This window comes from Hemibagrus wyckioides, linkage group LG06, assembly GCF_019097595.1.
Source record: "Hemibagrus wyckioides isolate EC202008001 linkage group LG06, SWU_Hwy_1.0, whole genome shotgun sequence".
Lineage (NCBI taxonomy): Eukaryota > Metazoa > Chordata > Actinopteri > Siluriformes > Bagridae > Hemibagrus > Hemibagrus wyckioides.
The window spans coordinates 39,329,937-39,352,747 of record NC_080715.1 but is presented as its reverse complement, the minus strand read 5'-3'; the positions used below and the strand labels follow the sequence as shown (position 1 = coordinate 39,352,747).

General features: G+C 38.1%; 1 protein-coding gene across 1 annotated transcript; it reads right to left on the bottom strand.

Annotated features, from left to right (window-relative positions):
- Positions 1-6,683: 6,683 nt before the first annotated feature.
- On the bottom strand, positions 6,684-22,205 carry moxd1 (monooxygenase, DBH-like 1). The gene is made up of 12 exons (XM_058393434.1): positions 21,792-22,205; positions 18,083-18,229; positions 17,353-17,520; positions 16,990-17,073; positions 14,514-14,693; positions 14,270-14,372; positions 12,018-12,184; positions 11,716-11,907; positions 10,820-10,879; positions 9,983-10,125; positions 7,896-8,064; positions 6,684-7,167 (listed from the first exon to the last, which is right to left on the bottom strand). The coding sequence occupies exons 1-12, from the start codon at positions 22,056-22,058 to the stop codon at positions 7,006-7,008; spliced, it is 1,842 nt and encodes a 613-aa protein (XP_058249417.1). The 5' UTR covers positions 22,059-22,205; the 3' UTR covers positions 6,684-7,005.
- Positions 22,206-22,811: the final 606 nt, after the last annotated feature.

Here is a 22,811-nt window from a genome sequence, read left to right as displayed (position 1 = left end):
GAGGTAAAGAGAGAGAGAGAGAGAGAGAGAGAGAGAGAGAGACAGAGTCAGAGAGAGAGAGAGAGAGAGAGTCAGAGAGTCAGAGAGAGAGAGCAAGACAGAGAGAGAGAGAGAGAGAGAGAAAGAGCACTAGAAGGAAAGAGAGAGAGTGAGAGAGAGAGCTAGAGGTAAAGAGAGAGAGAGCGAGAGAGAGAGAGACAGAGTCAGAGAGCCAGAGAGAGAGAGAGAGCAAGAGAGAATGAGAGAGAGGGAGCACTAGAAGGAAAGAGAGAGAGTGTGAGAGAGAGCTAGAGGCAAAGAGAGAGAGAGAGAGAGAGAGAGAGAGAGAGAGGTTGTCTATCTGTACTTTCTCTCTTTGTGGAAAACAAATGAGAGCAAAACATGAAGTCCTGATCTTGAGGTTTCCTGCAGCTTTTACTCAGTGAACCAAAGGATATGTTTTAGAGTTCTCAGGCTAACAGTTTTTCAGTGTGTTAAATAACAGTGATGCAAATATGCTGTTTGTACTGCAAGGAAATGAGCTTAAATAATAAAAATGATAATAATAATAATAATAATAATAATAATAATAATAATAATAATAATACAAGCAAGGCATAAAACATTGGAGAGGTGCTGTTACAAGAAAATAATCAATGCTTCAATAAATATACTTAAAAATAAACTTGATTATTTTACAAGAACAGTAGTGTGTTGATCCTCTTACATCACATCAATTTGCCAAACATCTTTCTTAAGTAAACAATAAAACATTTTATATCCATACATCCATTTTTTGTGCCTCTTATCCTACAGAGTCTTTGGGAACCTGGAGTCTATACCAAGGGACTCAGGACACAAGGCAGGGGGCAACTGTACACACACACACACACACACACACAAACACACACTATAGACAATTTAGAGATGCCAATCAGCTACCAACACATGACTCTGGAGCATGGGGAGAACACACACACACACACACAGACACACACACACACACGGCATAGTTTCCCTGGATGTGTGAGATGAACATACAAACCACTAAGAAACCAGAAAGTGAAAAAAAACCCTGCCTGTAACAAAGCACTGGTACTGGAGACTCCTTTCACAAACAGTACATAAAGGTTTTCTGTTGCTATAGAAACAACCCTGACCTCATCAACCATGTTCTCAATCATTAATTATATACCACTCCATCCCTCGTCTTTTTTTTTTTCAGTGCATCTCCTTCGTACACCGTTTCCCATGCTTCCTTTCTGAGCTATTCTGGCTCTGACCTCAGCTTGTGCCTGTGTCTCATTTATCATGGGCTACGTCCCAAACACCAGAATTCCTGCCAGATCGCATGGAATCCATTCCAAATGATTTCTTGATGGTTGTTATTTTGGAAAATCTTGGGAGCTGAGAAACTCGATGTGTTCCCATAATGCACTGGGAATCTATGGCACATCTTAAATGACTGGGTCATGAAGTGCAGCCCAGAGGTTCAGTAATGAATTAAAAGAGACGTTTTGTAATGAGGCGGATGTTCTCAAATCTGATTGGTCAGAAGGTTGTTCTCATTGAAGCACCAGAAACCTCGGAAAAATTACAGGTTAAGGATTATATTAATTTATTAATTCTAGTCCATAGTAACAAATAGCCATGGATGTGTATGAAGAAAAAAAAAAGGCTGGAAACTGTTGTAGACTTTCTGCTACATTAAACCTACCTACAAATGCACATGTACTTACTTTGATACCAGGGGAACAAAACACTTCAGGATGCAATGTTATGGGAAAATAATCAACTTCTTAGTAGTAACAAAGCACCAACTTTGATTATTTTCCTATAATTGTATCATATCTCCTATAAATCTATGAACAAAAAAACTACAAAGTGTAATATCCAGTCGCGTTCTAAAGATTTTCCTGCTAGTTAACACTGACCTCTGCTGGCGAGCCTGGACGTGAGTTGACCAGCACGAAACAAGGCTCGAAGCCAGTTTCTTTCTGGAAAATTGATGAACCAGATGAAACAATGTGTAACTTGCTGCATTCAGACTTAAAAATTGCACTGCCTGCTAGGAGACTCTGATTATTACACCCAAATTTCATGCCTTCACTCTTCCTATCTTCCTTCACATATCCTCAAGGCTTCATTTCTTTCTTCATTCTGTAAATTCCTGCTGCAGATATCAAGACAAAACCCTGGAGCAGACTAAAAAAAGAACAGGAAGTCACTTTGGCACTAAAGGACGTGGGATGCTAGATTTCTCACCGGCCTGTGAGGTCCCACATCGATGTGTGGCCTGTAAGGTCCCACATCAAACTGTGTGAGCAGACTGGGAAAAGAAAGAAAGAAAGAAAAACAAAAAACAAAATGGAAAATAGATTGACCTTATTTGAAGCTACCAGAAATTAGAAAGAGGTGCGACGGTTTTGTGCAGACGTTTCTGCTTTCCTGCTAAATCTGTTCTTGTGGTTTCGATTAGCATTTAGAGTTTGTTCTCTTATTATTGGAGCTTGGAATTCTGGGACACCCAGAAAACACATAAAACTGTCCTCGTTTCATTAAATGAACAAGTTTTGCCTGAAGCAAAAAAAAGCATGTTGTTGATTTTAACTTCCCCTGCTACTGCTTGCTTTACAGGAGCGCTAACTCTTTTCTCCTCTCTGTTGCTGGGAAGAAAAATAAATAAATAAGATGAATAAGCCGGACTTCCCCGGATTTTATGTCTGCCATGATTGATTGTAGCCTTTTTCCCGCCAGAGCAGCACTCGCCCTCAGCTGGCCCTGTACCTTTAATGAGTCACGAATCCTGTTGCCTAGCATCTGCTTCTCGAATTCATCTACTTCTTGAATTTTGGTGCTTTCCTCTGTTTAAGGCTCACACAGGTGGAGGGATCCTGAACCATGCAGTGCCAAGGATCTCTCGCACCACCTGGCTGTGCAGCTCGGATATTTGTACTGATTCATTGTTTTGTTGTTGTTGTTTTCACATTAATTATTCGTTTTCTTTGTTTCTGTGATATATTTAATAAAAGGACTTTTGATTGTAGTTCCTGCTAGGAGTAAGACTTACCATTAAAATTGTAGAATCATAGAAATTTTAAATGATAAGTATATTGAAACAAAAATAAAAATCTGATTTTTAAATACAAATCACAAGCAAATATAGAATATTGGTAAATTAGGCCCTAAGTGATGCATCCAAGATTCCTAGTTCAAAATAAATAAATAAATAAAATAAAATAAAAATAATATTAATATTAGCTTCTTGTTAATTGTTAACACCTTAAGATGGCTGTTTAACAGAAACTTTTTTAGCAAAATATAAAAACTTTTATGTTATGATTCATATCTTATGCTTTGATTCTACTGAACTCCACGTCATGGACACAAACGTGACGGAAGATCGTGATTGTCTGCATTTTGGCTAGTCGCTGTGGTCCAACGTGTTTGCGTTGATGGAAGATAAAAACTGTAATGAAGTAAGTTTTGATGTAATACTGAAATATTCACATTCCTGGTAAAATGCTAATGATTGCTATCAATCTAAAGTTAGCATAGTCATAATCAAGAAAATAACCTAAACATCACTCTCAAAAGTTTATACAACCCATAATACTGGATGTTTCACCTTTGACCTAACTTGAAATACAATCTCTTTTTAATTAATATTGTTTAATTTTTTTTATTACATTTGTAAGATTTGTATTAAAGTTTCTAAATTTTTTAATTCTCAAAATTATATAATTTCTTAAACTTGTAATGCAAAACAAATATAATATAATATAATATAATATAACATAATATAATATAATATAATATAATATAATATAATATAATATAATATAATATAATATAATATAATATAATATAATATAATATATTATTTAATTTATTCATATTTAATATAACTTAATGTATTAAATACAGGTTAACAAAAAACAGGGAAAAAAATACGACTGCAAAATAATTATAAATATGCAAAATTCATCTTCAAATTCATTTTTTGGCAGCTTTAAAGCTCAGCACCACCCTCAAGGAAAACAGAGAATAAGATCCTCTTACCGCTACTGATTTTTTATCTTTGTGGTTCCATCAGCACCACCAGCAACCCAAGAAAACGATGAAATAGATGAGTCCAGTTTCTCTGGGAACTTAAAGCATGTACTGAAACTTTCTGGGCAGCTGATATTTAGGAGAATTGGTGTTTGTATGCTGTTTCAGGGACTAACAGTGGACTTCAGTCAGCTAACAGTGGACTTCAGTCAGACTTGAGCTTCTGGGAAATAAGCCACATGTTTTGAGAAGTTTTTTCTTGACCATTTCTGAATGAAGTGTTAAGTAAACAGTGTAATGTTTCTGGGGTGGTGTGATTATAGAAAAATAATCAGCGATAAGATGGTGTGATGCTGAAGTGAAGTTAATGATGCCTCTACAGAGTTGATTATTTCCCAAAAACTGCATGTCCTGAAGTGTTTCATTCCCCTTACACCACAGCAAATGACCAGCGATTATTATTTTTTTACATTTAATATAAATACATCCAATAATAACTTAGTAATTAATAAATAAATAAATAAATAAATAAATAAATAAATAAATAAATAAATAAATAAATAAATAAAACATTTATTGAGTCCACATACAAAAAAAGGCTACAGTTCAAGGTATACCATTTTTGAGAATGTGTATGAGAATATAGCAATCATGAAAAATTCATGACAATATTCATGTCATTTTTGGTTTATTTCTATAACAGCACGGCTCAGATGGACGTTTCTATTAATCCACTCCATTTCAATATACTATTGTTTCCATAGTAACAACCTACACAGGGTCCTGTATGGTGGACGATCCATATAATCTAATCTAATCAAAGTTTTAAAAAAAAAAAGATTAATATATAAAAGTTTTAAATATAAACCTTATAATTGCTAATTTAAAGGTGTTAGAGCTTTAGAAAAGACAGGGGTAAAGCTTAACTTTAAAAATGTATTACATTGCTTCATGATAAGAGGAATGTGTAACATGCTGGTATTGGAAAATAATTCTTATATATATATTAAATAATGGATTTAACAGTAACTCCACTTCATGTCAGGCCTCATCATACCTCCCTGTCTTTGATTGCTTTCCTATAACAACACACCCCCTTTGAGTTTCAATCCTTACTTTAACGCACACCGATTTAGACTAATTAAGGAATACAGCTTTGCGAGTATCGTAAAAGATAATCACGCGTTTGTTAAGAGCCTTGTGTTAATTTGCCTCATTTGCCTGCCTGATTAAACAACAGCAACTGCAATTTTGCCAATTACAACCCAATTAGTTTGACACACGTTTGCAATTTAGGCTCAAATTCTACAGCAAATTGTACGCAGGGCTTCAGGGGTGAGAAGTTTAAAGAATCAGATGTCTGTGGGTGGCCAAAGCGGTCAAATCCCAAACGGCATTGTGGTCAACTGCTCACTTCACTGCAGAGGCTGAAAAAGGCTTTTTTTTTTGTTGTTTTTTTTGAGACACAGCCAAAAAGTCCAGCATGAGTGATAAATCACACAATGCTTTGGAGTGCAAGTAGTGTATAAAGAGCTCTTTGTTGAAAGGGAGGAGTATAATGAGGATGACTCTTCAGGGGCTAATTAAATTTACGTGAGTCAGTTACTGTGGTGACAGAAAGCTTTCTGAAGATGAAGATGATGACCGAGCGTGTTAAGGAACGTTCCAGAGTTGAACTGAGACTGAAAAGAAGCAAGGAGTCATGTAGTCAATCAGGGTCCAGAACTTTTTTAATATGATTTTATACCAGAGTGATGCTGAATTCTCAGATTTGATTGGTGTGGATTCACCAGCAGATCTGACCGTAGTTCTGACTACACAGGTTCATATTACGAATAGCTGTTGATATAGTCAAGTTTTTTGGAACAAAATGTTTATTTGAGTCTCGAGTGTCTAGAGATAACTTTAATTGTAGCTTAGAACAGTAAGAGAGCATTAAAATGTAACTGATAACAGGAAGTCAATCAGCGTACAAAAATCAGTGAAATGAAAGGAATAAAACACCCATGAAAACATTTTGCAATTTCAAAACCCTAATGCTCTAAAACAAAGTGGTTTATTAATATAACCTGTGTAGGTGAAAATTTCTGATTTGATCCAAAATCGTCCATTAATATTGATAATTATTAATGCTAACAGAAGTAGTAAACAAAACAAATTTTCAAGTATTTAAAAAAAAATATTTTTAAAGCAGAAATATAGAAATATACGCTGTTGAAAAACATCTGACTGGCAGTGTAGGTTAAATGAAGTGATTTCAATGTTTTTGTGCTCAAATCTGCTCCCAGATGCACCGAAGCTCGAATCTCCACTGTATATCCACAATCATCATTATACAATGGACTAGTTACTGCTTTCCCATAACGCAATACACTGGAGTAGTATCCAAACTTTGTAGTTGACTAGTGCTAGTTTCAGTTGTAAGATAAACGTATAGAATATTTTAGAAATGTTTTATTCAAGTGAACTAGATTCAAGTGACAAAGACAGACTTCTTGATTTAAAGAAAAATCACAAATTTTTTCTATTTACATATAGAATTTATCTGTTTTGTTTACATATAGAATTTATCTGTATTGTTGAAATCATTTTAGAATATTTAAAAATGACTTGCTTAACCAAAAAGAAAAAAGAAAATGCCCTATAATATATGGTGTCCAGAATGTTTTGACTGGATGTGTAGCTGTTTTGGTTGAAACTGTGTTGATTGTTTGTCTTCTTAATAGATCACAGGGAAAAGGATGAGGGATGGTTAAATATTTGAGACGTTTGATTAGAGGGTGTATAATACATAAATATTTGTTTAGGTTCACACCGTGCTGGTTCTTTTCTCCAGACTAATCATCTCCATCCGTCCTACAACTTCCTGCTGCTGCTGTGATCCCGTGCCTTGAATCAATGATTCAGTTGTTGTATGTTGGAGTAAAGTTTTGTCTCTTCGCCACATCTAACTGTTCACACGGGGTCGCGGAGTCAGCGCTGGGCATTTCGAAGGAAGAGTAAGGACATGAGTGCTGCCATGATCAGCGCAGAGAGAGTGTGATGAGTCTGAGACGTCGAGCCGTTCGAACACACGCTTCTGGCAGATGGTTGAACCGATTTCAGCTTCGGTGGAGGAAGAATCGTGCCCTGAACCTGACGAGAAGGACAGAGACATCAGCTTTGGCTGAATGAGCGTCATAAAATGAACAGAATGAAGAGCATGTGTGTGGCAGCTGGGCTTCTAATGGAAACGTTCAGAGAGAAATGATGCAAACAATATGAAACGGTGCTCAACCTGGGGGATGGCCACCGGGAGGCGCTGAGCGGGGTGAGTTGGTGTTTAGAAATAATAAATATTATTAAATATTATTCAAATGATATGTGCCAACTTATTACTTTTTTAAATAAATAAATCAATGATTTATCTTTTTTATATTTTTTCAATTAAAAATTCTACCTCCCAATTTTTAAACTACAGGAAAAATAATAATAAATTATTATCATAAACAAATAAATAAACAAACAAACAAACAAATAAATAAATGCAAGTTATTTATTTATTTATTTATGCTTAGAAAAAATATTTACCTCTCAAAGTTTTTTTATTTTTTACCCCACTGTTGGGAAAAAATAATAATAGATTATAATAAACAACTAACTAAGCAAACAAACAAACAAATAAATAACTCTCATTTCAACCACAAATTTTTGTTTAATGGTATGAGCTCCAGAATCTGCAGTGAGATCTAAGCTCATGAGCTTACAGTGAGTACGAATGTGCACTTCTGTTGTGGGATTAATATAAGTGACTGGGTTAATGACATATCTTTGTATTAAACACAGAACCCCACTCACCCCTTTTGTTTTTTTTTCTCACTTACCAACCACTCGTCGTAACCCAGCTTGGAGCAGCGTACATTCACTGGGAGCTGCAACACAACTTCGTTAAAGTCTTTTCCTCTCTTCTTTGTCCATCGGAACTTGTCCATGGCTTCGGTGAACGAAAGGTTGCTGTATTTCTTCGGACTTTTAATCACAAAAGGCCATGTCCTGTGGAAACAACAGCGTCTTTATGTCAATAAGTTTCTATTCATTTCAAAATATCTAACTTGACTGGCATGGTCTAGGTCTACATGTGACCTTAGACTGAAGAATCACTTCAAATAAATACAGTAAGCTCCTATTTGGAGGAAAATAATCGATGATTAGTGATTTTTTTCTGTATAATATAAATGATTTGACTCACAGTCTGTGCTGTCAGAATGACCAATCAGAATCGAGCGCTGTGTTACAAGCATCAACTCCTACAGAAATAGGCTGAAGGTTTGTTTTTTTGTTACCCACATGGAGTGTGTATGTGTGTGTGTGTGTGTATGGGAAATGTGGTGTAAAGATCTACATCTGTGTAGCACTGCCTCATCTAAGCCTTGAAAATACCCTTCTGTACTGCACAAACAGCTCATGGCAGTAGGAGGGGGGAAATAAACACACGGCATCAACCGAGCCTGTCAGATGGTTTCCATTTCAGAGCCCCCTACTACTCACACACACACACACACACATACACACACATGCTCCCTCATATGCAAACAAACACACAGCTATAAGCATAAAACCAAACGCACACTCGTATTTCCCCTTTGATCTGAACATACTAGTTATTTGAAGCAATGCTTTCCATGTTTATTTATATCCTTCGGTCATTATTAGTGCTTATTGGCTAGAAAAGGGTGCACATACTTATTACTACCCTCTGATAAGAAGAGCCTGAGAGATACCTGCATTGCTAAGGAGGTGCATGTATACAACTGATTACACTACTGATTTCTTGCATGGCTTTGTGCGAGACATAAGTATTCGACTTTGTGACTTCGGCACTCGTGTCTGCTTCTCTGCTCTCGCGTGTTTATTAGCACCAGACGCAGGAAATTTTTACAAGAGCAGGCCTTAAAAGTCACTCGGCTGAAAAAAATAAAATAAAATAAATATTTTGTCCTCTTTTGCTAGAGAGGATCAGTGGGACTGATGGTTCCCCTCCTGCACACGGCATATAGCATATGTGCAGATACAAAAGCACACAGATAATACCAGATACCCAGATGTGATAAAATAAACTCCTAACTTCACTAACACATGGGTTAGACAAATACAAAATGCCTAACAATAGAACAATTTGCAAGGCATAGCACAAACCGAAGCACCCACCAGTCAGTAGAAGCTTCAAAGCTGTTTTTGCACAGCTCTATCAGTTGTGAAAAAAATTAATAAAATGGGCACCTCCTACACTGAGCCTGACAGAGGGCATGTTTTTTTGCACACAAGGGCACTTAAAGGGCATGTTGTCCTACTTTCTTGCATGTAGAGTCAACTACTGGGCACTGTATTTCATTTTCTCAACAGGACACATCTATATGTTTCCTCACACATAGGGGAACTATATTACCCTATATTACACATAGCATCATGTATTCTACACTGAAAGGGCACCCTAGACGGCACTTCTTCATTTTGTCTTAAATGTAGGGAAGGCCTAACGGTCTTTTGTTGTTTTCTTGCACATAGCGGCACATGATCATGTTTCACTGGATGAAGGGGAAACCTATAGGGCACTGTGTCATGTATTCCCCACCCATAGAGGGCACTTCAACATGTTTTCTCATATGTAGGGGCAGCCTAGTGTTTTCTTTTAAACAGCAGCATATCATCATGTTTTCATGTATGTAGGTAAACCCTAAATGGCACTGCATCGTATATTCTCAGCTGAAAGAGTATCCTAAAGGGCATTTGATCAAGTTTTCTCATACGTCAAGGTGGATTACAGACTACACATTGCATTTTCTAGCACATAGGAGCACTTTTCATGTTAGCCTGTATGAAGAGAACCCTATAGGGCATTGCGCCATGTATTCTCTATTGAAATGGCACATCTATTCTCTATTGAAATTTTTTGCACATTTTAAATACTTACGAAAGAGGGCTATGAATTTCCTTGACTCCGATGAATTTGAGCTGGCCAGTGACCTCAGGAAGGCTCTCGCACCTGGTCAGGTTGATTCGAGGGTAGTACAGAAGGTACGACAAGCACATCTCATCCCTCGTGCTCAAGCCACCCTGCAGAGACACAAATTACACTGACGAACTTCCATTATCACTGAATCAGCCAGCACTGTTAATGTAACACAGCCTGGGGGAATTGCTTCATTTGTGTAATCTAAATGCTTTGTCTGGTTTAAAGGATTGAAAAATACAGATGTATGCAAAAGTTTGGACCAAATTACATATTTGGCGGCCCATGGTTTGAGTCAGAATGAGTCCGGCAGACAGATGTTACAACTGGAAGCCTCATGACTTTAAATATATTGCTAAAGTGGCTGTGTTTGCCTCTTTTCACTTCAAAAAATCTACTAAATGTGTAGTTTTGCCAACTGTTCTGTCGGCAATGTGGTTCTGAATTACAAAAAGCCATTACATATAAAAGGACTAAAAAAATATCTATTGTATTGGCAGGAAAAAGTTTTGTGCAAAACATAACACTGTAATTTGCTTAATTTCAACACTAAGAATACAATGACATGGGATTCATCTAATTACTTGCCAATTTGGTTGATATCGCTTTGCATTTTATAGTCAATTGTCCTCGCTAATTCCACTTTGTACAGCTCATTATACAGTGTTTGCTCTGAATAATGGATGATAGAGATAAAAGCAAGCAAAAAGAAACATTACTGCCTCTTCAGATGAAAAACCACTAGAATATAGATCAAAATCAAGTCTTAAATTGAGTAATACAAACCAATAACCTTACCCATGTCATGTTCTTCCTGCCTTTAGTGTTATATACGCATTCAGTGATTAATGAGTCCCCCTGGAGGCAGTAAAAAACATCAACAAAACCATTGTGATTGAGATATATAAACATGTTAAAAAGCAAGTAGGCCACTAAAATGGCATTTAAATCATGTGTATAATATTAACTGAGGTAGAGTATGTCTCTCTGCCTTGGGATATCTGCCAGGTAGATCCCAAGGCAGAGAAAATAACACTGATTTAAATGTAAGTAGGCTAAAGAATGAAGGGAATACTAAATATGGAAAAAAGATAGTAGAATATAAAGCTAGAGTAATATTACATTAGAAAAATGTCAATAAAAGTAAGGAAGAGCCAATAGTACGCTACATTAAATAAAACTGAGTCAGATGTAATAGTATACTAGTATAAAATTAAAAGAAAAAAAGGTGGAGGCAAATATATGCTTGATTCAATTAGATAAAAGTGATGATGAAGCAGCAGTGTATGTGAATAAAGTGCAACATGACACTAGAATAAAGTAGGTAATGCAAGACAAGGGCAACAGTACACTTAAATAAAGTAAATAAATCTGAGAAATTGGCAACAGTACACCAGAATGAAGTAGCTAAACCTGAGGCAGAGGCTGCAATACACTAAAACAAAGCAGATAAAACAACAGCAAGAAGTAGATAAAACCAATGTGGAGGCAACACATACTGTGCTCTGACCCCAACCTCCAAGGATGGGATATGCGAAGAAAGAATTTCACTGTGCTGTAATGTATATGTGACAAATAAAGGCTATTTCTTGGCTATTTTAACAGTAAACTAGAAGTACATAAACCTGAGGTAGGGGCAACACTACAGTAGAATAAAGTAGATAATGCTGACGCAAGAGGCAGCAGATACTAACAGGCAAAAGCTGCCGCTCTGGATTCAGTGGCTGGAACTCCTGAAAGTTGAAGTCGAAGTGGTCGTCGGAGGAAAGAGGAGGAAGCTCGACCTGATGACGGAAATGTCTGGTTCTGATGGCTCTGCCGGCCAGGTGAGCATGGAGCAGGACTGCAAACACCTGAATACCACTGGGCATGTCACTCTCCAGAGACTGAGGAAAAGAGAGGAAAGCAAAAAAGAGAGAGAGAGGGATGGGTGTGCTATGGGTAATATTTATGTGACCGTAGCCATAGTTGGGAACTTGTCAAAATGGTTTTATACCTCCTGCAGACACTCTTGCATGCAGTGACCCTCAGTGACATAGTCCTGCATCCCAGGAGGCAGCATGTGGTAAAGGCTGACCCACACCCCTGTCTCTATTACCCCTGCATCATAAGTCCGCAGCTTGGGTGTGTAGAACAGACGCAGACCAGAGCTGTCCACTATTCCTGAGTGAGCAAAAACAAGAGGGAGTAATTACAAATGTGGCAGCGATGGTCTTGGTGGGCAGTAGTAACAGTGGTACACGTTGGGGTTGTGCCACTGTTTTAGTTATTATAACTTTTTGTTGTTGATTGGGTATCTATCCATTCTTCCATCTATCCATCCCTCTATCCATCGCTTATACTACACAGAGTCTCAGGGAACCTGGAGGCCATCCCAGGGGACTTGGTTCAAAAATGCATGGGACACCCTGGATAGGGTGGCAACCCATTGCAGGGCTGCTTAGTTGTTTTCAACATAAAAATAGTTGTCTTTTAACATTTATTTGTGATAGTTGTTGTTGACATGATGAACCTTTTCCCCAATATGGTCACCTGCTAACCTTCAAATTCCAGCCAGCTGTGCCCTATCAAACAAGTGCTACCAAGCTAAGAGGGTAAGCGCTAATATGCTAACCCTAACCCTACATCCTATGTGGCATCTAAACAAAGATATTAAACTGCTGCTCGAGATACGTCAAAAGGCACCGTAACACACTCAGAAGAAATCTTCAGCTATCTACCCTCTTCTGAATACATGCCTACGATTGGCTTGTGCTCCTGTGATTGACAGGAGTACAAGCCAATGACATTCCTCTTACCCAGAGATCACTAATTTGCTAATATTTGTTGGAAAATAAAAATGACAATCCTCTCTTCATCCTCCAACCGTTTCTTAATATCACTTATAGTAGAGCAATATTTCGGCCCATTTCCCAGTAGACTTTATCAGTTCTAGTTAGAATGGTCTGACACACTTGGACACTTGGAAGTATGGCTTAATCATCTGGATAAACTTGTTATTCTTTGTAATAGGAGATCAATAATGCTCATAGGCTTCTCTTGACAAAGTAGTCTGGGTCACTCTACCTGACCCAACATGATTTTCCCATTCGATGCATTTGTTAGGGATGTTTTAAAGCAATATACAACCTTTTCCCACCCCAGTAAAATCAAAATGTTGTTTTACTTCTAATCCTTAGCTAAAACAACATCCTCTGACTACAGGGTCTGAATTAAACCACACATGTATACATCCAGCTCCCCCCGAGGTAACTTAACATTCTATACATACATTCATGCCATTGCAATATTTTTTCTTTAAAATACATCTCAGCTACAAGCCAGAGCAGGCTGAAATCTCCTTGCTTCCTCAATTTTACCTCAGCCTTCAGCTTGCGACCAAAAAACAGATCAAAGTCAGACATTAAAATGCACTCAGTGGAATCAAGGAGGATATTTGCATTGGATTCTAACATCTCAGCAAAACAGGATGTCGGCCATTTGCAATGGATCACAGCATCTTAAGATCAACCAGGGTGGTTTGGTGGCAGAAAAGTCACCAAACAGGAAGGTAGACTATTTCTCTATATTGACTTGCATGTGGTACAACATGATGTGATGAACAGGTTTTAAATTAATCTGCAACGTGGGAGGGCTAATGGAAACAGGAAGCAGGGCAATATCTTCACAATGCTGTTGATATACTAAAATCAAATTTAGTATACCTTCTTGGGAACAAGTACTCATGTTCCCACTGACTTTTGATTTTCCTTTGTCACTAAGGAGTGGGGCCAGCAAGTGCTCAGCCCCTTTATTGTTCCTATATTTATTAAGTAAATTCATGAAATTTACTTTAGCATGAAGCTGAGGATGTCTTGTTTTATAATTTTCTCCTGTCCTTCTTTCCTTTTCTTGCATACATACTCTGCTTTGTAAATGAAGGAACTAAGAAGTGAGAAAGGAAAAGAACTAAGGAGGCGCAATTTAAGAAGGGAGCACCCCAGGAGCAGAGAGGGTTAAGGGTCTTGCTCAAGGGCCCAACTGCAGCTTGGGTGGGGCTTTAACCCCAACCTTCTGGCCACTAACCCAGAGCTTTAACCATTCAGCTACCACTACATCCTTACCTGGCTCCATGCACCTTCATTATCTGATCCTAGCACTCTCCTTCATGACTGAATCTTTATAAAGTGTCCTAGACCTAGTGTTCTACAAGTGGCACAGGCAGGTAGGTAAGCTTTATTAAAGTCTCGTAGTAATAGAGAGGTATACTTCTCTGTAAAGAAGGGTTGTCATAATGAACCTCCAACAGCACATAGACTGGATCTGTAGCTGTTCCTATTGACATTCCTGCATGCGGAGGATAACTGAGGCCCTGGAACAGAATGTTTTTTAAGTGTCAAGAAAAGAAACAGCCTAACAGTTATACGTAAAAGTGTGTAAGGTTATTTCTTGAGTTAACACAATGACATGGAAGACTGAACAACTGCATATACATGTCAAAGCGCTTTCTCACCTCTCCACCAATGGCCCATGCAAATATGACAGTTTGGCATGTTATGAAGGAGTCGGGCATGTTTGGATGAAAGCACTCGTGACCCATTTCCAGCTCGCTCTCATTCAGGGTGCTATCGCACTGATAGAGCAGGATATGGTGGACCAGAGTCTCATGACCTTTCTGGATCAGGGGCTCAATCTGCAACCAGACCAAACAAGGATTCAGAGCTTAGGTCAAAACACTATACTTACACTATAGACTATACTTTAGACTGTCTCAACCTGGTTATTACTCATAACTCCTGTAAGGCATTTTATTTTTTTATCACTTCATTAGGACGAATAGGTAGTACATGGGTTGACAGAATGTTCTAGACTCAAGGTCAAGAAAAGGTAGCACATGGCTGCCACCAAGAAACGTTACAGAAATTTAGGTTTAAAGCTAGACCCCACTTATCGAGCCAAATATGAGCGTGGCAAGGAAATACTCCCTGTAATGGGATAAGGAAGAAACCTTCCAAGGAACCAGTGTCCCTAGGATTGGATCGGAGGAGATCAGAGGCGAAGGACGCAAGAGCAGAACAAACAAACAAACCAAAAGCAGCCAAACTTATAGACCCTTTTACGTCGCTCTGGATAACAGCGTCTGCCAAATGCCAGAAATGTACATGTATTATCATGTCAGTGGTAGGCAAAGCAGCAAACAAATCATGATAGAAGCATGCTAATGTGGTTCCCAGCAACTAGGACTTAAGTGCTGATTAGGGGATACGCAGAACAGGCATTGGTTTTAGTGAGACATGTGATCAAGTCATGTACATTACCACACATTATTTTTGATAATTATCCTTTGACCACATTTTATTGCTCATGACATCTGCATGACGATCTGCATCTACACACGCCAGAATTTCCACAGATTTACAAGACAGTATATATGTTGTATAGAGCTTGCAAATCCTCGTTGACCGTCTGTTGGTGTCTTGCAGAAAGGACAGGGCCAGATGTGTTAGCTCCGGGATAAGAAACAAGGGATTTTGGACCGAGCCTCCCCCTCACAGTAGGGGTTTCTTTTCTGTTGCAGCAGGAATTCTAAATATAAGCATTCTCAACAGGCGGATCTGTGTTTCTCTCCGGAGGGTTTCCATTTGGAGCTGCGTGACTCAAGGCCAAACGGTGGCCGAATAAATATTCAAGCGTTTCTTTTCCTTTCTTGTCTCTTCGTTTCATCTTATTTACACACAGAAAAACCATTTCAGTTTGTGGCTTTCCACGACTGGGGAAAAATAAAAAGTAACGCACATCAAAGAAGCGTTAGAATGCATTCAAGACATTCTTCCAGCTTTAATTACTCGGTGTGTATTAATATGATGCAAGCACTGCATTCATCTGAACATTGAGGCTTCGCTGGGAGGTGTACTGAGAAGTGTAACATGAAATATAGTATGCTATGTAGCTCAAACACAAAATGACAACAAATGAAGATTATTTGAGCTTCTGAATTTTGCCACAACATTTTGGTTTCTTCTTATTAGTTTGCAATCTATATTTCTCAGTCTATGCTGATGATATAAGAAAACAATCAGTTTTTATCTACACTCTGCATTAAAAAGAAATCAGCTTCTTGCCTACTTCTTTGTTGTTGTTTTTTTTACCCTAGTTGGTGCATGGATTTAGAAATGTCTATAAGAAACTACTTTAAGACATTTCTTAAAAGTGACCCTGTTAGCTCATTTACAGCCTGACTGAAATAATATGAAATCCAGTGATGTTGCTCATACAAATCAGCTGAATTCTTTACCAGACGAAATGCGTACAATAACACTGATCTGAATATAGACAGTGAGAGCATTGTGGCCGGGATTTTCCAATTCCATCAGGCTGACCATCATGCATCTGTGTGGAGGACCACAAACGGACGGAAAAGACTCATACTGTACACTCACACACACACATTCACAGCCTGCTATGTTACTGAAGACCAGCTGCTTTTTTTTCTGCCTTTCTTTCTTTGGGGAGTACACAGTCCTGGTGCTGTGTGGTCAGATGAAAATGGTCCATTTTTAGCTATAAAATGGAAAATTCCAAAAGATTCTATTTAAAAATGAAGAAAATATTATTGAGTTTATAATTAAACTGAAGCTGCCTTTTTCTCTTGGAGAGTCTCTCTCTGCTTTTTTTATGGTAGGTTGTAATGTGCTTGGGAAAAGCCTGCTTAATGATAGTGGATAGCGGGGTGTGTTGTCTAAAAATAGCAGCTTTTGTAGGTATAATAAGCAGGTGAGCCTCAGATGATGCAGGAAGAATAGGGCGTGAAAGAAAGAGATGACGGGAAATACATAAATCAGATGGACAGCTGGAGAGCAACTGCTTGAACTTGTTCTTCTTTAGTTCCGATTAGTGAACAAGATCAAGCAGCACATTTAGATGAATGGCAGTCGTTTTAAAAACCAGAAAGTACCTGGGGATATTGAATGAATAAATAACATACTCACTTTGATTATGTGATGCTTTTTCTTCACATCTGGGAATTTATACATCTGACACCAGTAAGTCGTGTCCTTTTGAGGCACTCGGACCTGTCTTCGGAGGATAATAAGCACAACAGTGAATAATACAAAAAAGTGTGTTTTATTATAAATGCGGCGCTGGTGAATTCTTGATTCTGATTGGTTCGGAAGCTGTTTGTGTTTTCTCCAACAGGAACTCGGACTGATTGATGGACAGGTTTATGGAAGGAGTCTCCAGTGTCAGAGCTTTGAGAAGGTTCGGGATAGAAGAGTTTGCATTTAAGACGACTGCGCGTTTATAGCTGCTATAATGTTAGGATATTTTTCACACACGTTTTCTTCACTCACGTTAATGTTCCGAAGGTCGAAGCTAGCTGTTCCTTGAGGAATGCTCTTGCTGGATGCAGGGTTGAGAAGACGTAAACTTTTCCTCCCTCTGTTTACTCCATGGTACGCTGGCCCTGACGGCCCGACGTCGTCTTCGTGAAATGCCCAGATCACCCGCATTGTACTACCCTGTGCAGAACAAACTGCAGCATTAACAAATCAGATCTTCACTAAATATCTCAGTAACCTAACCTAACCAGAAGCTTTGACCTTCTTAAATGGGATTTAAGTGGGATTGAATTCCTGTAAAACAAAATACTTGTGGCATGTGCACACATACAGTGATTCACAGCGACAAAGCAACTGAAGATTAATAATTTTCAAAAACCTGTGATGACTAGATGTGGGTGTGGCTACATCAGTGTCATGACAAAGAAAACCTTTATGCAGCAACTACCAATGGGAATCAGACAGCATGTTAGAATGTGAGAACATACAAAGCTTCTCCTTTATCTTGTAAGATATGATGCATTTCTACGGTGCTGAACTTTATACAAAAACACCAAACCTCTTCCAGAATGTTCCATTTTACGGTAAGAGACCTATTAAAAGTGGAACGCCTGTTGCACCACCCACTGATAAACAGTATCGCTATGGAAACCGGTAGTAGGATCGACTTCATAGTACAGCAATTGGGGACTATAAAAATCACTGAAATGTTGCTATACATTTCACTGTAATTCTCACCCACCGTGATTTCCCTGTCCTCAGGGTCGCAGGTCTGGAGCTTCCTGCTGAACGCTAGCACGGTGTGCGTGTCATTTTCTCTTGCGTACAGCAACTTGTAGTTCTGGACCTGATCTTTATGGACTTTTCTTTTGCTGTCTGCAAAGTAGTCCTGGAGAATGAGGAAAAAAAACAATCAATCTTTTGCACAACATCTTTTTATTTGTTCTATTCACTCCAGTATACAATCAAAGTGTATATAAAGTATTCAACCCCATTAAGAAAGCCCATTATGCAAGGCGTTTTTGATTTTCTTCAAATTACTTCCTGATCCATTTCAACTTTAAACAATTCACGAGAAAGAAAACACGAGTTGGCAATCAAAACAAATACTAACAGGAAGAAGATGTGCATTTATCACTTGTTATTCAAACACATCTGATCAATTCCAGGGACTGGAGTCTTTCACAACCAAGCTTTATATTTTGTTAATGTCAAAAACAATAGAGTAAACAAATGGAAGGAATTGGAAAAGAGAGAACAGATGGATGGATGGTTGGATGGACGGACAGATCATAAACAGCATCTTGAAATATCTTGAAATAAACCAACTCCAAGACGAAAACAAAGATGTAACGTGAAGAACTACAACAGGTTGTAATGTGACAAATGGGCTTAAAGCATTCTGTTTGTGCACTTTTAGTTTATCAAGCAGAAGAAATCTTCATATCAACAATCTTATCACAAAAAACACCCGAACCAATACGCCATTTCTCAGAAAGATTCCTAATTTGGCCCTAACAGAACGAATACTCATACTGTATTTATTTACAGGAAACAGACAGGACGTTGCTCAGACAACCGAGCTCTTCTTGACTGTAAGATTGTTGCCAGAGAATATAATCCAACATGACAACATATCACTGAAGACGTACAGAAAGTGACATTTTATTGCAAGTGAGCTTGTTTATCATTTATCTTTTACATCATCAAGTCATGTGTAAATGTTTCCGTAGGCCAATCCGCTCTAAAGAGTCCAGGCAGATTTAGAAACGGTTCATCCATCCATCTTCTATACCCGCCTTATTAGGGTCACGGAGATCTGCTGGAGCCTATCCCAGCACACACTGGGCAAAAGGCAGGGGTACACCCTGGACAGGTCACCAGACCATCACAGGGCCACATATAAACAGACAACCACACATACAACATAATGTACATGTGGGAGGAAACCGCAGTACACCCATACAGGCACAGGGAGAAAAGGCAAACTCCAAACAGAAAGGCCCCTGCCTGTTTGAACCCAGGATTTGAACCCAGGACCTTCTTGCTGTGAAGCAACACTGCTAACCACTAAGCCACCGTGCTGCCCAGGAGTGTTTCAGTGATGCTGAATTTTTTGTGTAAAAAGCTGAGCAATGCCTACAAAACTCCATAAAAAGGAGTGTAGATTATATAAGGGTGCCATTACTTTTGTGCAAATTGAATTTTGGCTAGTTCTTTTGATTTATTTTGGATTGGATTGATTATTTAGAAACATTTTTTTGTGAAATGTGAATTTCGTGTGTGTGTGTGTGTGTGTGTGTGATAAAAATCAGCGATTTTAAGCAATCTGTATATAAAATAGCTTTTTTTCTGATCTGAAGCGAACGAATCAAGGTTCTTGTTAGTGAGCCTCCTTATGAATGTGCACAAGATCCTGGAACTTTTTCACAAATACAAGGCTTTTTAATAACAAATACTATTTACGATTCAATTAGTTCATATCAGGCTTAATAAACGAAGCTTACTGTCAGTGAAGGGGTGGAAAAAAAAAAAAAAAAAAAGGATTGTCCATCTTGTTTAGACAGACAACACCCAATCCAGATGTTTCATGTTATCGTTGGATCACATCTGGCTTATACTTGCATGCACGTTCGGTGGACGCGACCCGGAATCCACGTGTTGTTTGTACACAGATCTCAAGCTGTGGAAGTAAACGCACACGTCCTGTGCCTGAGATCTATTTCTTTTTCTACAGTTCTGGAGCCGAGGAATCATTTTTCAAACACAACAACAATGCAGCTAACAAACATTTGGAGCACTTTAAACATAAAATTGTAGAGATATGACTAACTGGGTTGTTGTGATTATTCGAGAAGGTTCTTCAGGAAAACCAAAGCCTGGCTGGTTGTGTTTTTACACACTGGGCTAGTTTTCCAGGGAATCTTCTAGCCATGTTTTTGTGTTTACTAGCGGTTTACTGTTAGCTAGCAAAAAATCCTGAGCGTTGCTGAAGGATTAACTGCTAGTTAGCTAACAAAACTAGCTTTTGCTGAAAGTTTAACTGCTATCAAGAAAAAAAAAAAAAACCTTTTTCTGAAAGTTTAACTGCTAGTTAGCTAACAAAACTGAGTGTTGGGAAGTGCTTAAATCTTTTTAATCTAACAAAGCTAAGTATTATTAGCTAATATTAGCTGCAGGTAAAAGCTCAAACGTTAGCTAGAAAACATAACCGAGTGATCTAAAAGCTTTAATGTTAGCTAGCAAACAAAAGTGTGTGATTTAAAAGATTTGACGGTAGCTAGCAAACGAAAGCTTTAATGTTGGCTGATTGATTGACGTGGAAGCTTTAATGATAGCTAAATACCAATACTATATGATGAAAGCTTTAATGTCATGAATGGTTAAAGTGTTGTGAAAGATTTAACATTAGCTAGTGAACAGAACTGGGTTTGAACTTCTTTAGCTAACAGAATCGAGTGTTTTGTGATTTTGGTGTTTAGTACTAGCCACATTCACAAGGACATGTCATGGATTCTCTAAGAAAACGTTTCAAGTGTAAAGACTTTAAAATGAATCTCATATTCCTTAATAATCATGAACAGTTACAGAAAGCATCTTGGTGTCCGTTCTTCTCATCCTGGATCTTCTTAACCATCAGGTATACGTGTGTGTGTGTGACTCTGACATGCTGCAGCCAGAAGAAGAAGGAAGGTCCACTATCTCACCTGCATCTAAATCTAATATGGGGAGTAACTGGATATTATTGAATGCAGATGAAAAACCAGTGCAGGGCAGTCGAGGATTGGACTCAATGTTGATGCTTTAACACCAGATTATAGTTGGAGCTTTGACTCTATATACTTTTTTCTTACACATCAGAATGCCTGATTTCAATTTTTGACCAGTAATTAAAAAGTTACAAATGTGTAATTTCCATGTAAAATAAATAAATAAATGCTGTACTCGTTATTATTATTATTATTATTATTATTATTATTATTATTATTAATTTATTACAATTATTAATACTTACAACTGTTGCTATTAAAAAATAATCAAAATAATTTTACTTATTTATTTATTTTTCATCTTACATGTTCCCTGTAATATTTCTTTACTTATTTGTTTCTAATTGTTTTTGTTTGTTTGTTTCTTTTATTATTTTTTTTTTTTTATTGTGGCATGTGGCCGTATTTGACATGCATTTAAAGATCCCTGCATTGTAAGATGCAATGAAAGTAATTTCCAAACTTCCCAGTTAAAAAATATTAAAAAACCAAAAATATTGAACAATGTATAATAATGCAAAAGTTTGAACAAGGTGATTCTGCAAGCCCATTAAGTCATGAGTTAACATCTCTGTAGTAAAGGCAGCTTTGTGGCGCCACCAGGCAACGGAGGAAAGTCTAATTTAATAAATAAAATATAGTCATTATTGTTATTATAAAAGTGTAAAAGTTGGAGCTCACGTGCAGATAAGGTGTCCCGTCTGCAATCCCTCCAAAGACGATATCTGACGAGGCCATGGCGCCATTTGGAGATAAACCGAAGCCGATGTATCCTCTCGTTTGCGCCGAGATCTCCACCGTGATGGTCGTTTGGTCAAAGCTCCATCTCATCACGTATCTGCCGCGCGCGTCCAAAGCGGCCGCGTGCTGGTAGTCCGGCTGCTGGTGAGAGCGCGCGAGGCTGACGGTGAAGAGCAGCACGGTGCTCAGGAACGCGGTGTCCTGCATGGTGCAAAGAAACAAAAAAGTTTGTCGATGAGGAGGAGAACGAGTGCTTTAGTCGGGTACGTACAGCTGGTGTTTTTTGGAAACTCGCGGCGTCCGACTGTGAGCGCGCGCAGATATCTCCTCTCCTCTTTGGTGTGTATGGAACGCCAAAGGGCGCATAAGCACAGTGAAATGATATATACTCCTGACCTGAGGTTCACACCCGAGCACGGTTCCCAGATCTCTCAGCTATACTTAGGGGCGTTTCTAGGATTTGAAAACATCAGGGGCTGAGCCCAAAACATCAGGGGCTAATTAGGGAGAGGGGGTGAGCAAGAATAACACGTTTTATAAGGGCATTTTTATGTAATATTGTTTAATAATAAACACAAAGGAACACAAACAGTATGCAAATTTCATTCAATCTTTTTTCTGACTCCTCCCATCATTTCAGAGTCTTGCTACTAAAAAAGGAGTTCATTACATTTTCTCTCTCACAGGTATACCATGCAATATTATCTCTTTTACAGCTTGTGTTTGGAGCAGTGCCGTGTAGATCCTTTATTATTATTATTATTTTACAATAATCTATATTATACTTATTTCATTCCTTATTTATACTGGCACTACTGTATGTATTATTCCTTCTTAAAAATTTTTTTTACAGCCTCTCTTCTCTTCTCTTCTCTTCTCTTCTTCTCTCCTCTCTCATTCTCTCATCTGTCTTGCTGCTTGTATCTTGTCTACTTCATGCTCTTGGTGACTTTTCTATCT

Coding starts and splice junctions, on each gene's coding strand:
- moxd1 (XM_058393434.1), bottom strand. CDS start 22,058: ATGCAGGACACCGCGTTCCTGAGCACCGTGCTGCTCTTCACCGTCAGC. Junction 10,880..11,715: donor CAGAGCGGCAGCTTTTGCCT/GTTAGTATCTGC, acceptor TACTGCCTCCAG/GGGGACTCATTAATCACTGA. Junction 7,168..7,895: donor TGGGTTACGACGAGTGGTTG/GTAAGTGAGAAA, acceptor CCTTCTCGTCAG/GTTCAGGGCACGATTCTTCC.